The sequence below is a fragment of the Mustela nivalis genome, assembly GCF_964662115.1.
Source record: "Mustela nivalis genome assembly, chromosome: 3".
NCBI classification, from domain to species: domain Eukaryota; kingdom Metazoa; phylum Chordata; class Mammalia; order Carnivora; family Mustelidae; genus Mustela; species Mustela nivalis.
Genome location: NC_139022.1, coordinates 109351650 through 109368834, shown reverse-complemented (window position 1 = coordinate 109368834; position 17185 = coordinate 109351650). Strand labels below are relative to the sequence as shown.

Genomic DNA, 17185 nt, shown 5'->3' with positions numbered 1-17185 from the left:
ATTTGTCTGCAGAGACCACAAAGCAGGTAAGAACCCCCCTTCTGGAATTTTAGAGGTCATGATGGAATGCTGCTGCTGGGCCACGCCTGCCTTTGGTAGACAAGCCTGAGCTCTTTTTCCTCTGTATCTCGCCAAACTTTACAGAGCCTTCCCGTTCCAGATGAAGTCTGCCTCCTCCAGGAAGCCCATCTGTCACTCCAGCCGCATTGATTCCACCATATCTCCTTCTGAGCTCCTTCTGCCCATGGTCTGCATAGACTAATAACCGACAAACTTGGCTCTCATAATTTCTCAGCTTCTCAAACAGACAATGCCTTTTGGAGAACAGGAACTCCACCACTGCCTCCCCTCTCTCCACAGCCTGATCCCTGGGTTAGGTACATAGGTGATTCTCCCTAGTAGACATTCAAGCTGATTTCAGTGTGGCTATAGATATCTGATACTCAGCTTGTTTCTCCCTCCCTTACCTCTCCTTCCTCACACCCTTATTCTCCCTGCTCACCTGCCTCCTCCCCTGTTTCCACCCAGTAGGACACGATCCTGTAGGGTAGTGGTTCCCAGACTTTGGGATTCCACAACCCTATAAAATGTTCAAAGAGATTTTGGGGTGGGAGAGAGACAAGGTTTTCTTCTGCCAAATAAGGACGTTTTAAAAAATCAATCTCCACCTTTATTTTAGTAAAGAAAGGCTGTTTTTACCCCAATAAAGCAGAAAATCCATAATCTCTGATTAAACGCTAATACTTTAAGCTGAAAAAATTCAGCCTTATTGAGAAGAACAAACCACCTCACTGTTGCCCTGACTTCTCTCCTCTCTCCGTGGGCTGCCACTGTCCTGTGTCCACTCATGGGTCTGGGGACCTTTGTCCTGGAGGAGGCTCCTGCTAAGCTGGGGTCACCCTGAAAGGGACCCCAGTTTAGCAGGGTCACCCAAATCCTTTGAGTTAGGCAGATCCATCTTCCTATTCAGCTTCCCCAGAGGAGGCTCGTGCTCAGTTAGATCTTACAACCTCAAGGGCTGAGGAGGGGGAGGGCATGAGCCCCTCCTCCTATGCCTTTTCCCCTTTCTACCAGGCTAAGATTTGTTGGGGATCCCCAGTGGGGACAAAGTGAGACTCAGCAGCAAGCTCACACCCAGAAACGGAAACTAGGGGAACCTAATGGGCAGGCTTTTCTCCACATCTCCATCGCCGAACTGAGCACTAGGAATCCCCACCCCCAGCCCCCGGAAGGGAGGAAAAGTGGGCACTCCAGCCATGCAGTAGGAGGCCCAGCCGCCCCGCTGAGCGGCCGCAGATAGGATCTGAACTCGGAGAAGGACGGCCCTGGTTCTTTGATCCGCAGCCAGCCAGGCTGGGCCCGGACCGGGAGGGGCGGTGCGGCCCTCTTCCGGCCCGGCTTTGCGCCGCTGCCAGGGGTCCCGTGGGTCTCCGAGCAGGAGAGGCGTCCAAGACACCCTCCTTCTCAAATACCCTCTGTCTCTGTGCTCTAAGGAGAGATGGGGAAGTCTACACTGAATCCAACTCAGAAACCAGCTGCGGGGCTGCGGTTCACTGCACCGCGACTCTAAAGGACGTGTGTCTTTCGCAGATACACTGGTGGAGCCGAGGCCAAGCGTGCTGTGGAGGCCTGCGTGGACACGGCCCCGGGTGCATTGTAGACATGACGGAAGCTGGCGCATGTTCCCGCTCTCCTCTGACCCTAATGGAGCCCGCAACCTGGATCTTGCGAGAGTCCGCGGGCGTCAGGCTCCGAGTCCATTGGCTCCATGGGAATGCGACTTCCCGTGTTGACTTGCTTCTGATGATCCACACCTCGTCGGAATCCGGCGGCCCACGTGTCCGCCCAAAGCCTCGCATCCCTGGGCCCCAGGTTCTAGGCTTAGAACTGAGTTGGGAGGGAGGGAGGGAAGGAGGGGGTGGGTGGCTGAAGGATCCTCACGGGGTTTGGGGGATCCTTCCTCCTTGTTCTCTTGGCTCTGTTCGCGCCTCAGAGATGCCACAGGGCTGAGAGGCATGTCACATATGTGGTGCAGGAGCCCCGCATGCAACAGGCATTCCATAAATGTGCGAGGGGAATATGCTCGTGTTCGGGTTGTATCTGGGCTGCCTGGAAGGAGGTCCCAGACCGGCCTAGGGTTGGAGAACAGGACAGAGAACGGGAATTTGAGGAATCCTAACCCTGAAAGCCGGGGTTCGCGCAGTCTCGAACAGCCTCCCACCTCCAGGAAGCCCCGTTTCAAGCCCTGGACACACTGGCTGGCTCACCGACGCAATTACACCTTGGCTTGCGTTCCAGCTCCCGCTGCAGGGCCTAGGGGATCCGGTCCCTCGGCACTTGGGGGAGAACCTGGGTGCAGAGCGGGAATCCCTTATTGTAGGTGAGGAAGCTGGGTGAGGAGTCTCCTTTAGAGTTCCCACATTTCGGAAGAAAGGTCCGGACGCCAGAGTGACGCCGGGGAGAGCGAGCCCTTTAAGATCGTGCGCGCTGCTCGCGTCCCAGCCTCTCCCGGGAGAGGAGGGGCTGGGCGGGGCGACTTTGGCCCCCGCCCACCCATAGGACCCGCCCCCGGCGTTCCCGCCCCGCCCCCCGCACTGGGCCCGCGGCGCCTTTGATGTTCGGACCCGCCAGCTCCAGGAGCCGCTCAGCCTGGCGCCCGCGCCCCGCGCCCGCAGCCCGCCCAGGCGGAGTCAGCCCGCGCTCCGCCCGCCGTGCTTCGGGCTCGGAGGTCCGGACTCCGGGCTCGCCGCCTGCCGGGCCGGTTCCGCGCCCCGAACTCCCGCGCCCCGCGCCCCGCTCCCCGGCGGGCGGAGCGCACCATGCCGCAGCTGGACTCCGGCGGGGGCGGCGCGGGCGGGGGCGACGACCTGGGCGCGCCTGACGAACTGCTGGCCTTCCAGGACGAGGGCGAGGAGCAGGACGACAAGAGTCGCGACAGCGCCGCGGGCCCCGAGCGCGACCTGGCCGAGCTCAAGTCGTCGTTGGTCAATGAGTCCGAGGGCGCGGCGGGCGGCGCGGGGGTCCCGGGGGCCGGCACCGGGGCCAGCGACGAGGCGGAGGTCGGGGGTGAGGTGAGCGCCGGCCGGTGCCCCGCGCCTCTCCCGCGCCCGCCGTTCCCCGCGCCCGGCCGGCCCCGCCCCGCCCTCCCGGGCCCCCGGGGTACCCATCCCTCAGACCCCTCCTGCCGCGGGCCGCGAGCGCGGCGCCCCTCACAGCCCCTCTGGATCTCCCCGCAGGCGCTCGGACGGGAGCACGCTTCGCAGAGACTTTTCCCGGACAAACTTCCAGAGTCTCTGGAGGACGGTGAGTTTCGGCCCGCCTCCCCTCCACCCGCTAAGGGTCCGGGTGGGACAGGGGGGCCTCCGAGGACGGGGTTGGGGGCACCGGAGGGCCACCCCCCACGGCAGATCAAGGAGGCTGCAAAGCCAGGGCGGGGGGAGTTGGGGGCGGGTTTCCCGGGCGCCGCTGGGCTCGAGTCACTTCCGGTGCCCTGACCTTTATAGGAGTAAACAGACCCCCGCCATCTCCGCCTCCCCTCCTGCCCAGGTGACTGCCTAATCCCCAGCCTTCAGGAGAAAGCGTTGGCCCAGGTTCCTTGGCCAGAGGGCGGGCTGGGGGTCAAGTAGGGGCCGCCAAGGGGAGGCCTGAACTCGTGGTCCTTCGTCCGAACAGAGGCACCTGGGGCCCGTGCCTTCTCCGGTCACACACGTGAGCGGGACCCCTCGGCAGTTCTTTCTCTGGAGAGCAGACTGCTTCCAGCCCGAGCCACCCAGTCGGGCACGTCTGACCCAGCTGTGGTTTTTCCAGGCCTGAAGGCCCCGGAGTGCGCCAGCGGCATGTACAAAGACACGGTCTACTCCGCCTTCAATCTGCTCATGCACTACCCTCCCCCCTCGGGAGCAGGGCAGCACCCCCAGCCGCAGCCCCCGCTGGTAAGTGGCCCTGGCAGCCGGGCAGGCCTTGTGCCTGTTACCTCCTTGACCAGGTATGTGGGACATGGGCAACAAGTGACTTCTGCCTAGAACAAGATAGATGAGAACTGTTCTGGTGCTTTTTCCCATACACACCCAGTGGGATCTGAACCAGGAGAACTTTGCTGAAGGAAGGAGAGAGACCACCCTAGGCACCCTCTTCTCTCCAGCTGTTGGCTTTTGTCTTCCTAAGTTGCTCACAAGCAGGTGCAGGCCCTTGTCCTGGTGCTAGGTAATGCCAGGGTAGAGTCTTTTCCCAGAATTTGTTGGGTAGTGTTGGTAGGGTGATCTTAGCTGTGGAGTTAGTAGTTTGCCTACTCCCCCAGCCTAAGCTCCAAGCCTGGGTGTTTGGAGAAATGGGCAGAAAGGCTAGTGTGTTTCAGAGCTCCTCCTTGTGCAGGAGAAACAGGCTGTACTCACTCTCCCCTTATTGTCATGAATAGCCCCTTGCCAGAGAAAGACCCGGGAGAGCAGACTGCCTCCAGCCCGAGCCCCCCGGGCTAGGCTAGCCACTGAACGCTAGGTGTAGAAAGCAGGCTTTTATGAGACTGATTTTCTCTCATAAGCTCTGGGAAGGGTTAGCAGAGGTATTTCAAATCAGTGGTATGGGTAAGGGGCCCGTTTAATGACTTCGCTAATTGAATATGTTTAAGCGCTTCAAAAAGATTCCGTGATTGTTACAAACCATGCTTTTCTGCCTCATTGGTACAGATGATCTAAAGGGTGAAGAGCCTATTTTGAGTGCATTGGAGCAGTACAATTGCACTTAAAAAAAAGTTGAGATTAGTGGTTCAGACTGTCCTCAGCTGGCCTAAGTCGAGGGTGAGATTAGAGCACCTGGAGTACACCAAGTGTTTGGGGAACTCTGGTGGCTGAAAATGGAGGCCCAGTGCGGAGGCTCACATGGCTAGTTGGGGGGGGTCACCTCTGAGGGAAGAGGATGACTGCCAGGCTGTTTCAGATCGGGAGGGAGGAGGGTTGCTTCTGAAAGCTGTTTTCATGCTGAAGCTGCTGGGAGGTGAGAAGACAGATTGAGGCTTCTCTCTAGAAACCCCAGAATGGAAAACTTGGTTAACTGTTGACTGTAGGAATGAGCTCCTTGCCCCTTAGACTCCACGTTTTCTCATAGGCAGAAGCAGCATGTTGGTTGAGTGGTTCTTCTGCTCTAGGGTGGCTCTGTCTATGAGGTGCTCACTTCTTTCAAGTCTGTGGGGCAAGGGGTTGCCCTCTGACCTTGCCACCTGATGCAGAGCCTCTCCCCAGAGATCTCTGCCCTACTCAAGTGGATGCTAAGCATAGATGCTTCCTGGGTTTCTTAGAACGTCTAAACCCTTAGATTTTGGGCCAACTTGATATAACACAGTGCTGCCAAATTGCTAGCAGGTGAGTTGCTTGCACAGGGTGCTGGGGTCACCGTGACAGCCTTGAGTAGACGAAAGACCTAGGCCCTAGAACAGTCCTAGGAGGGGCAGCTCCCCTCCAGGCTCTTGTGATTCCACAGCGGTCCAGGGAAGAGGCAGGATTTCTGCGTTCCTTTCATGGCCTGGGCCAGTGGGAGAGTGCCCAGAGTGGGAGGGCCTCGTTCTCTTTAAGGGTGTGGTAACGGGACCATTTGGTGTCCTTAAGCTCACACCGGTCATAGTGTAGGCGGATGGATGGCCAACTCCAACAGTCAGGATTGGGGTGGGGGGTGAGGGCAGAAACATCACTATTACCCTGGCCCGTGTCATTTGTTTTTTCAACTTGGGCATCTTTCTTAAGCTATAGCAGAGGCTTTTCTGTATATTACAGTCTCCTATAGAGGTAAATTCCCTTGCCCTACTCCCCACACAGCTGCAGCCTCCCACTGCCTGGCTTCTGGGAAACACTGGAGGAGGAGGACAAGCTCTGGAGCTGATGTTCCATGTGCTGAAACCAGCTGTTCTGTGGGGCTGGGGACAAGGATAGATTCAGGGGCCTAAGTTGGGGTGACAGCAGGTGGGGAAGATGTCCATGAATATAGGGGAGCCTCTTTTAAGCAAACCTGATAGTTAAAAGTGAATAGCAAATGGGGCTAGTTGCTTGTATTAACCTGAAAAGTTGTGTGGATGTTTAAAATACTATTGGTTTTAAAACGCAAATTTGATTGACTCCATGTTTTGGGAGCACATGTAACAGAAAAGATACTCTTATAGTGGGTCTGAAGTCCATTGTAGGGCCTTGAGGAAAAACTGCCTTTGGAGGTTTCTTCCCAAGCTCTGCTTTCCTAAACCCCTCTTTATGGGGACAGATGTCATGCTGTCCCGCCCTTGCCTGTGGGGAACTAGGCCCCTGGCCCCCTTTGCCCTCTCTGAGAGAATCCAGGCAGTCGACAGTTGTGCTGAAGTGTTCTTAAGGCCAGTCGCCTAACCTCCCCACACAGTGGGGAAAGCCCATGCCAGGGTCCTCCTCTACCCACTTGTGGGCGGCATGCCCATGTGGTTACCATGTTGGATGTCTCTAAGTGGGCAGACTCAAACCTTGCCGGGGCGGCGGACCAAATGACCACCTCACAGCCAGCTGCCAGTGGGTAGAGGAAGATTTTTTTTTCCTAAAAGGGTGCTTCTTTTCTGGTACGTGGCTTCTAGTGAACTCAGTTTTGGGAAGGGAGAATTAGGTCAAAGTTTATTTCATGGCTGATGTTTGTGAGGCATCTAATGTGGGCTTGCAGACTGTTCCCGGCCTCAACCAGTAGCCGCTCCTTGTTTCTGTTTTGTTTGTTCTGTTTTGCTCTGAGATTGGGGGTGGGAGTAGAAGGGCCAGTAAGCTTGTCCTGGGCCTGACTTTGAGGAAATTCTGGGACGAATAAGGCATCGCTCCCTAGGAAACTCAGACTCTTGGATGGGTGAGACTGCCGGACTGGCGCAGATCTTCTCAGAAAAAAAGATGAGGGCAGGTTGCTCTTGGGGTCCTTTCTGTGGGCTCCACTTGGAGTCTATGACCTGGAAGGCTGCTGAGCCTTTTGCCATTTAGATGAAATGTCCAGAATAAGCAAATCTGTAGAGATGGGGCACAGATGAGTGGTTGCCAGGGGCTGAGTGAAGATGGAAATGGGGGTTGATTGCTAATGGGTAAGGGGTTCCTTTTTGGGGTGATGAATGTGTTCTGGAATTAGACGGTGGTGATGGGTACACAACCTTGTGAATACATTAAAACCGCTGAACTGTATACTTTTAACAGTAAATTTTATGATATGCAAATTACATCTCAGTTGAAAAAAAGGAAAAGACTGAGCCTTTTGGCTCTTGCAGGGACTTGGGGCCGTTCCCTAGGCCTGACCTCTGCAGCTGTCCCAGTGTGTGTGCATGCCCCTCAAGCCATGGGCCTGGGCATCAGTTCCAATGTCGGGGAACCCAGGAGGCAGTGGACTCATGGTTGGGTTCCAGGCCGTTGAGCTCACATTCCCAGACTCCAGGGTCTGAGGTCAGATGAGGGCTGTGCTAACAAGCCCTTGTGGGGAGCAGGAGGTGCACGTATGAGCAAGACTTGAGCAGAGGAAGGAAGTGCTGCTGACACAAGCCACCATGTCCAGGGAAGCTCTGCAGAGATGCACCCACCCAGCCCTCCATAGCCTCAGAGAGAGGGAGCAGCCTGGTGTTGCTGGGGACAGTTAGTGAGGGTTGATCATCAGCCCTGGTTGGAGTGAACCTTGTTAGAAGGGGTCTGGCATCAGGCCGGGCACCCGAGAGATCACAACCAGCCTCTGCCTCTGGGAGTGCCTGGCTGAGTGGAGGAGACAGATGACCAGACTGCCCTGGTTGGAGGGGTGCTGTCACAGAAAGCCCTGCTGGGGCATCCTGGGTGGAGCTGGCCCCCACGTGGGCTCTGGGCTGTGGAGGAGGGTCCACCAAGCAACTTCCTGAAGGTGCAGATTTGGCCAGCACATGAGCACAAAGAGTACCGGGCTCCCCTCCAAACACGCCAGATCTCCCACTTCTCCACTTTAGTCTCCGTCTAAAGCCCAGCCTCGGCCATCACTCACCCAGAAGGCAGTAACGGCCACCTCGGGGCTCCCTCTGCCTTGACCTTGGCATCTCTCCCCCAAACCCCTGCCCTAACCCCCAACCCAGGCTCCCCACAGCAGCCCAGCAAGAGAAGATCCCTTCTCTTGCCTGCTGAAACCCCACAGTGGCTTTCCATTGCTCTGGGAGTAAGGTCCAAACCACTCACCACAGCCCTAGTGCCTGGGTGGGCCAGCCCTGCGGATAGCACCCCCTTGTCTGCACCATACTCTTCCTCTTTCCCTGAATAGCAGCTACTGCACTGTCTCCCTCTGCTTCCCACTCATCCTGTTCTTTCCACCTCAGGACTTTTGCCCTTGTTCTCTCAGTTAGGAATTCTCTTCCCTAGCTCTCAGATAGCTGCCACCTTCTCATTTGTCCTTCAGGGCCGAATTCAAATATCACTTACCCAGAAACACCTCCTGTGAACATCCAAGTGGGGCCCTCTATCATTCCCCCAGGCCTTTGCTGCATCACCCACCTTGGTTCTCCAGGCCATAGTGGGTGGCCTTGCTTTATGATGCACTCGTTCGTTGTACTGAGGCGAAAGGCAGCCCATTTGTCCAAAGTGTCTCTCTACCTTCGTCTCCTCATTCACACAGTGGGAGTGGTGAGCCCTCCTCCCAGAGCTGGAGTGTGGAGTGGAGGCAGCAGTGCCTGCATGTCCTGGGCTTGGGAGGTGGGGGTTTGGCCATAATTGATCCCTTTTCCCTTGCTCTCCTGGCTCATCTGGGGCTAGTGGTGGCTCAGTGGTTAGACTTCCATCTGGAGGGTTATATCTCTACTTTGGGTCCCAGGGGCCTGGGGGTCAGAGCCCTGGGGGCCAGCTTGGGACAGGGGCACAGGTATATAGGCCACTTTCCTTCTTTCTTTCTTTCTTTCTTTCTTTATTTGAGAGAGAGACAGTGAGAGAGAGCATGAGCGAGGAGGTCAGAGAGAGAAGCAGACTCCCTGTGGAGCTGGGAGCCTGTTGCGGGACTTGATCCCGGGACTCCAGGATCATGACCTAAGCCGAAGGCAGTCGTCCAACCAACTGAGCCACCCAGGTGTCCCTCTTTCTTTCTTTTTTTAAGGTTTATTTATTCTAAGAGAAAGAGTAAGCAAGCGAGCGGAGGGAGGGGCAAAGGGAGAAGGAGAGAATCTCAAGCAGACTCCCCACTGAGCAGGGAGCCCCACATGGGTCTGGATCCCAAGACCCTGAGATCGTGACCTGAGCTGAAATCCGGACTCAGACAGTCAACCAACCGAGTCACCCAGGCATCCTGTGTATGGGCCCCTTTTTTGCTCCCGTACCTCACCTAGGAATTCTTGGGAGGGGGAAGTACTGTTCTTGGAGCCAGGATGGGAGCCCTCACTGCGCAGTCCATCCTGAGATCCTCTCCTACCATGCCCAAAGACTCATCTGAAAGGAGGCCCCCCTTCCCCAGCCATCTAGAAGCCCTTTGTGTAAGACGTTACCCAGACCGTTCTCAGACCTTGGCTCACATGGTCACCCGTGCCTGCACCCTGTCATGTCTTGCCCCAGTTCTTCCCCTGGTGTGGGGGTACATATTTGCACCCCCAGATGGTGCCCACCGACAGCATCTTTGTTATCCCTCAGGCAGCTTCTAGTTTGCTCACAGCTTGCCTTCCTTGCCAGTGGGAATGATGCTATGTACAAATCACTCCTTAGTTTCCTTTTTTTTTTTTTTTTTTAAGATTTTATTTATTTATTTGACAGAGAGATCACAAGTAGGCAGAGAGGCAGGCAGAGAGAGAGAGAGAGGAGGAAGCAGGCTCCCCGCTGAGCAGAGAGCCCGATGCGGGACTCGATCCCAGGACCCTGAGATCATGACCTGAGCCGAAAGCAGCGGCTTAACCCACTGAGCCACCCAGGCACCCCTTAGTTTCCTTTTTGATTATTTTCTTGGAGCAATACGCTGAAGGAAAATTACCAGGTCAAAAGGCAGGAAAAATCGGGGGTATCTGGCTGGTTCGGTGGGTAGAGCATGAGACTCTTGATCTTGGGGTCGTGCATGTGAGCCCCACACCTGGGGTAGGGATTACATAAAAGAATAAAATCTTAAAAATAAAATGGTAGCAATAGTTAGAGCATTTTGCTCCCCTCCAGCGCCGGTTTGCTGTGGGTTCCTTGCAGTGTCTAATCACTCAAAGTCCCAACATGGAGTTTCTTCTTTTCTGTTGTTCATTTAATAGGTTCATGGTGGGAAATGGGACTTAAAAGTTATTTTGACTTGCATTCCTTCCTGACTTGGAAGACTTGTGGTATTTGGAAAATCTGCAGGCCCCAGGGTGCGACTTTACTTTCATGGTGCCATCTTGCTGCCTTTCAGGGCCAGGAGAGCACCACAAAGCAGGCTCCTCCTGCAGACCCCTGCCGCCGCCGTCCCCAGGGGCTGCAGTTACCGACCGCTGCCCACTCCTCTAGCTCAGTGGGCTGGCGGGGCTGACAGAGCCCTGCGTTGGTCACCAAGGCCCGGTAGTCTTCACCCAGTTGTCCTAGGGTTTTACTAAGCCACTTCCGTAGTTCTGCCTCCCTCCCCAGGTGCTCCGAGATGCAGGTGTGAGTGGGGCAGAAGAGGGACGGGCTTCAGGGCAGCCTCCCCGAGGCTGCTTGCGACCCATGGCCTCTTGGGTCTCCTGAGTCTCCTAAGACCACAGCCTACCCATTGCCCCTGCAGCAAAGGCGTTTCAGCTGAGCGGTGAGAATGGACTAGGGGGGCCCTGCTTGCAAGTCAAATGACTGCTGAGGTCAGGCTGGATGAGGGTGGGTCCAGTTGCAGGGAGGGGCAGGGGTGCTGCCGCCTCCCTAGGAGCTCCTCGGTGCCTGTGGTCCTGAAGCCATACAGTGACACTCCCTCACGCCTTGTGACTGGCTGCTTCCTGCCGCTGTGTACAAACAAGACTCTGGTGGAGGAAACAGGTGTTTTATCAGGTCACAGGGCCCCCCCTTCCCCAACAGTACAGTGCACAAATCTTTGGGTAACCACCCTCCTTCTACCAGTGGGGACAGGAGGCCAGGTCAGGGAAGGGACCTATCCAAGGCCCCTTAGAGTCACAGAAAGGGAAGGCATTGTCTGGAAGACTCACCCTCAAATTCTGTATCTGCCACTCCTTGGCTGAGAGACCCTGCATGAGTTCCTTAACTGCTGGAAGCCGGAGTTTCCTCAACTAGAAACGAGAAGGAGGGTTCTGACCTCCTTGGGTTCCTGGGGCAGGCAGTGTGTGTGGGGTCCCTGGTACACGGCCGATGCTATGAGTATTAAATATGGGGGAGGGGCGGGTTACTAACACGGGGTGAAGAGCTCTCCTGCAAAGGGTGCTGTGCTAGGTGGCGGGGGGGTGCTTCTGAAGCTGAGCTGGGATGCAGCCCCCTCACCTGCTGCCCCTCAGCTCATTAGCTGGCTCCCCTGTGGCAGCATGGAACACAGTGGCGCCAGGGCCTCAGCTGGCCTGTGACAGAGTGGCTGCTGTATCTAGAATCCTGGTTCCAGGCCCTTTTTGGCCTTTCTGAGCCCCTGCATGCTTGGCCTTGGCTCAGCACAGAGGGGTGATAGTCTCTACCCCACCAAGCTCAAGCCTCTTGAGGCAGAGACTCTCCTGGGGGCTCACAGTTAACTTCAAGGTTCTGTCCAAGTTGGATGAAAGGCAACAAGGAAGGAGAGGCTGGTTGGGTGAAAATGCAAACATCCACCTCTGAGGCTCTGTTTCCTTGTGTCAGCCTTGTGTCAGCACACTGGGTCTCCCTTGCCCAAAGCCTACCCCCTCCCTTGGCCTTTCGCACTCCTCTTACCAGCTCGGGGCCTCCCAGCGTCCACTCTGCCCCAGCTGCTAGCCCTGTCTGCCTTCCCATCCATGTCCAACTCATACCATCAGCCAATAGTCAATGCCTGGCCCTTCTTTTTTTTTTTTTTTTTTAAAGATTTTATTTATTTGTCAGAGAGAGAGAGAGCACAGGCAGACAGAATGGCAGGCAGAGGCAGAGGGAGAAGCAGGCTCCCCGCCGAGCAGGGAGCTCCTCTGGTTGGCCAGAAGAGCTTCCTGAGAGGACAAGCTCGAACCCTGCGCAGGTGAAGTGGGAGAACGCTCTGGGGGCGGGGCAGTTTGAGCAGAGAAGAACAGAAATGAGTATGTTCTTGGTCATTGGAAGGGCACTGCAAAGCCTGGGGTCCATGAGGAGCATGAGTGAGGCTGGAGAAGAGCCAGCAGGGAGGGCCCAGCATGTGACCTTGATATGCAGGCAGCACTGGTCCCAGAGCCCAGGAGTGGCTGGTGGGCACACGCAGTGTGTTGGCAGCAAGAAGGGCCAGGCTGGGGACACCTGGGTGGCTCAGTTGGTTAAGCAGCTGCCCTCGGCTCAGGTCATGATCCCAGCATCCTGGGATTGAGTCCCGCGTCGGGCTCCTTGCTCGGCGGGGAGCCTGCTTCTCCCTCTGCCTCTGCCTGCCATTCTGTCTGCCTGTGCTCTCTCTCTCTCTGACAAATAAATAAAATCTTTAAAAAAAAAAAAAAAAAAAAAAAGAAGGGCCAGGCATTGACTATTGGCTGATGGTATGAGTTGGACATGGACGGGAAGGCAGACAGGGCTAGCAGCTGGGGCAGAGTGGACGCTGGGAGGCCCCGAGCTGGTAAGAGGAGTGCGAAAGGCCAAGGGAGGGGGTAGGCTTTGGGCAAGGGAGACCCAGTGTGCTGACACAAGGCTGACACAAGGAAACAGAGCCTCAGAGGTGGATGTTTGCATTTTCATTTGACTCGCAGTCTCTCTCTCTAGAGTCATGAGCCCAGGGTCTTGGCCTCCTGTTGACTGAGAGGAACAGAGGCCCAGAGGTCAGGTCCCTTGGTCCGCTGGTGATTTGGCCAGGGCATAGAGAGCTCCTCTTCTCAGCTCTGTCTTTAGCAGGACTCTGGTCTGGGCAGGGTCTCTGAGAACCTCGAACATTGACAGCTTCTTCTTTCAGGCAGTCGGGTCCCGACACTGACAGATCCAGCATGCTTGGGTTTTGCTCCTGGGCACCACCGCTCCCCCTTGAAAAGATGTGGCCTTAGCATGCATAGTCTCTCAGGTGGGTCCCGGGTGGGTCTGTCCTGGTCATAGGGTTTGGCCTGTTCCAGTCCTGCTGGAACCTTGAACTCCCCTTGGCGCAGTCCCCTCATGCATGGAGGGTCAGTCCCTGCTGGATGGGGGCCATGGCCTGGGCTAAGGCCAAGATGGGCGGGAGTCTGGCCCTTTCCTGTGGCGGGGCTGCCGGTGGAGCTTGTTCTGTGGAGACTGACTGCCTGGGCTTTGCTAGAGACATGGTCTTAGAGCCCAGAGGAAGATTGGTGACAGAGCTTTTGTCCATAGCCCACTCCCTAACCAGGACTCCCTGGAGGTCAGAGGAAGCAGACATTCTGCCAAATAAGCTTCCTCTACCCCTCCCATTAAGAGGGCCAATTATTTCTCTCTCCAGAGACAGGAAAGTTGTTGGGGCCTCACATTGTCTTCTGCTTCTCAATGACGAATGCATGGCTAAGGCATGGGTAGGCAGGACATGGCCCACCCCAAGAAGAGTGGGCTTTGGGGATTGGCAGTTAGGGCTGCCCCTCCCCACCATGTGTGGGCTGCCTACCCAGGTTTGGCACATCTCCCCCTCCCAGACAGCCCAGTTTGCCCCTGAAGGCAGGAAGCCAAAGGACATGGCCACCTTCCCTCCTGGCTGTGTGATCTCAAGCAAATCTCTTAACCTTTCTAGGTCTCAGTTTCCTTCTCTATATCTCAGTGGGCTCCCTGGCCAGGAAAGATTTCTGAGGTTCAAAGAAGTGTGGGCTGGAGACACCTGCCACTCAGGTGGGCCTCAGAGGGTGCTTGCTGGCCTTGCCGGGACTGCTCTAGGCCAGCTTTCCCATCAAGCAAGGAAGATGGGAGGAGGGGGACAGGTAATGGGAGTCCAGGCTGAGGGCATTCTGACTAACTCTGACCTGGCTCTGGGGGTAGAGACCCAGCCTCCTGGTCTGCTGGGCCACCATCTGAAACGCATTACCAATGCTTTGTAAACTCCACATCATTTGGCCACATGAAAGCCTAGGATCTAAAAATAGCCACTCCCAGAGGACGCCCCGCATTGGTGGGGCTCAGCTGACCTCTGCACGCACACCCACCAGCAGGCCACCTCCCTTGACAGGGAGCCCTGACTGGCAGGGCCACACTGACCCACCCTTCCAGTGTGGGCAGCCCCTGCCTGGGGCCACTTTATCTGGGCACAGATCTCATCCAGCTGGTCAAAGCTTCAGGCCCCAAGGCTTTACCCAGGGCAGAATGTCTGGAGGAAGCAGGAGGGAGGCAGCTGGGGCTGTGTTGGTGGCCCCAGGACCCTTCTCCCAGTTCCATACATGCCTGGAATGTCTGTGGGACACTCACTGGGAAGCTAGTGGTACCATCTTACAGATGAGAACAGCAGGCCCTGTGGAGGGGGAGCATTGGCCACTGTCAGGTGGTGGACGGGAGGGCCACTGGCTGATGTGCTGGCGTGAGAAGGGTGGGAGCCGGCCCAGGCCCCACAGTGTCGGCGGAGGGCCGGGCCCAGCAGGAAGGCAGGGCAGCTGCAGATCTCCAGGCTGCTGGAGTTGACTCTTTGCCCTGCTTTCTGTGGGTTCCCTCTCCCTATGGTCTCTGTGACCAACTGTAAACCACTCTTTTCCCTAAAAATAAACATGCTTATGGGATTGGGGGAAGCTTTGTAGCTATCAAAGGAAATAATAGGGTGTTTAAGAAAATTACATTGCGTTTTAAATAACCAGCATGAAAGTCATTAAGTTTGAAGTTTCATTCAAATCAGATGGCTCTGTGGCTGGCCCAGTGGCCAGGCAGGCAGAGGGTGGGTGGGCCCTCAGGGATGCTGAGAGACAGCCTGTAGAGAGCTTTGTGGCAGCAGCAGTGAGGTCTCTGCTGGGTCCAGCCAGGGTCCAGGCAGGGCGGCTGCTTGGTGTGTGCCAGGCTGCGGCAGCCACCCCACAGCTCGCTGGCCAGCTTGAAGCATTGTGGAGGCGGGAGCCGCCCAGCTGTGGTGGGCAGCCCCATGGGTGGAGCTCGGGGACGACCATAGTCCGCAGGGTGTAGGGACACATGCAGCTGGGGTTGCCAAGGCCAGGAGGGTTGATGGCTCTGTGGTGGTGGGGTTCCAGGGATGGTGGTTTGGGTCAGAAAGGGCTGGAGATGACCTACGGGACCAAGGCCCCATCTGTCCTCTCCCCCACTGGCCTCTCAGTCCCTGCACAGGGCATGGCGTAGTGCAGGTGCTCAGCAAACCGTGGTTGAGGGAGTAACGGCAGCTTTAGCTGTCCCTGTGTCAAGAACTCCCCAAGTGCTTGCCGGCGCCCAGGACTTTCGGTCCCAGTATGGAGACCCTTACAGGAAGCTGAGAAAGTGGTGACTGTTACTGCTCTCTCATTTTCCAGATAGGGAAGCTGAGGCTCAGAAAGGTGAAGGACGTGCTGGGACCCGGAGGAGTTGGGGCTTAGATTTGGGTCTCTTTTACCCCCAGGTCCATGCTCCTCAGTGCTCTGCCACTTTGTTCTCCAATGTGTGGAGATGGGGGCACTGCAGGCCTCAGCGCTGAGTGGAACCCCCCTCGCTGGGCTCGGGAGCTGCATCCAGCTGGGTTCTCTGGCCCCAAGGACACACTTGGCCCTCAGTGCCCCTCACAGGCATGACCTCATGGCCCTGGGCCTGGGTCAAGGCAGGATACTTTCCTCCTTGGATATCTGACAAGTCAGGGTTGTTAGGACCACGGGGGTTGTGTTTCGTGGTTGGAAGCAGGGGTTTCCAGAATATATGCTGCCCTGGTAAGTGTTTCCAAATAACATTTAAGATCAGTCAGGTCTGATTCCTGACGAAAGCGTGAAATTCACTGTCTTTTCGTGGACACTTTGCTTTATGGCTCTGGTCCTTGCTTAGCTTGGCGCTCAGGGTTGGGCCTTTCTGGAGTAGGTGCCTTCCTCCATGTGATGTGGGGTTGGACCAGAAGTTGTCCTAGGTCCTGAGTCACTGGGAGTAGCCTAACTGAGGAAGCTGAGGTGTCTGCGCACATGGGTGTGTCCTGTCCCTTGTCACTGGGTTGCCTCCCACCCATCCCACCATGGGCACATCCTGCTGGGGCATTTCAAGAGTAATTTTTTCTGGCTTCTTCTGGCCTCCATTCCCCTGGCTCTGGTCACTGAAGTCCCGTCAAGAGCTCGGCAGTCTGGCCTGATAGCAATCAGGCAGAAGTCCAAAGGAAATCAAGGGCTAGTGGACCCAGCCTGGCACAAAGTCCTGCTTTCCTGAAAAGCCTGGGTTAGGGACGTGCTTGCTTTTGTCTTTTTTCTTTCTTTTGTTCTTTATTAATTTAATTCCAACATCAACCCCATGAGATAGGACCATTATGCAGATGGGGAGCCCAAGGCTTAGGGAGACCTTAGGTCCTTCTAAGTGCTGGGGGAGTGATTTGAACCCAGGCTTCTGTGTTTCCTGCCCTTACGGCCATGCTTCCTTGCCTCTTAGACAACATACCTATCCATTCCTTCTTGGGAAGGAAAAAAAAAAAAAAGGGTTTTATAGCCCTAGCTGGGTCCCCTTGGCTACCCCTACCCCCACCCCCTCCCTCTATACTCCTCATCCTCCCAAGGAATTTGGTATTTCCCCTTCTCCCGTGTATTTTTACACTATTACACCAGGTAACTATCTGTAAGAGCTGTCTTGTGCGGTTTTTGGAACCCCCTGACTCAACCTCGTGAGGGGCTCTGTCTTCAGAGGGCCCCTGTGGCAGCCGAAGCAGTCCTGCACTCCTTAGTCTGCGGACAGTGAACCTGAAGGGCTTGGTGAGAGTCGTGAAGCCTGCAGCAGCTCCTTTCTGCCCTGTCCCTTGTTTCCTTTGGCATAAACTGCTCGGCTCAGTCCAGGCAGAGCCCCAAGGGTGGCAGAAGCTAATGGCAGGAACTACAAGGGTGAGACCCAAGGGAGCTTTCTGCTATGGCCCCAGGGCAGGACTGTCCTCCTGGGGCTGGTAGAGACAACAGACCAGAGACCCACGTCATGTCTTTGTTCCTCAGAGCAAAGCTGGCTCCTGTTAATCGGGGCAGGAGTGCAGTGCTGAGATCTCCAAGTCTTCTCCCCTACCCACCCTGGAGGTTCTGACAGCCCCCCGCCTTTTGAGGTGCTGCCTGGGCTCTCTGGGCTCT

The 17185-nt window shown here is 56.2% G+C and overlaps 1 protein-coding gene and 1 long non-coding RNA gene across 5 annotated transcripts in view; one reads left to right on the top strand and one right to left on the bottom strand.

The window, feature by feature from the left end:
* Positions 1-647: 647 nt before the first annotated feature.
* LOC309862180 lies at positions 648-2932 on the bottom strand. The gene is made up of 3 exons (XR_014310333.1): positions 2819-2932; positions 2268-2349; positions 648-2132 (listed from the first exon to the last, which is right to left on the bottom strand). It is a non-coding gene; the product is annotated as an uncharacterized lncRNA (long non-coding RNA).
* TCF7 (transcription factor 7) overlaps positions 2599-17185 on the top strand; it is a 33974-nt gene continuing 19387 nt past the window's right edge. For 2 of the 4 annotated variants that reach the window (XM_082725741.1, XM_082725740.1), the window contains exons 1-3: positions 2617-3071; positions 3237-3303; positions 3808-3932. In XM_082725741.1, coding sequence (XP_082581867.1) covers positions 2820-3071; positions 3237-3303; positions 3808-3932 — 444 coding nt within the window. In that variant the 5' untranslated portion in view covers positions 2617-2819. Of the gene's footprint in view, positions 3072-3236; positions 3304-3807; positions 3933-17185 lie in introns of all 4 variants that reach the window. The other 2 variants (XM_082725738.1, XM_082725739.1) reach the window with 2 other exon arrangements.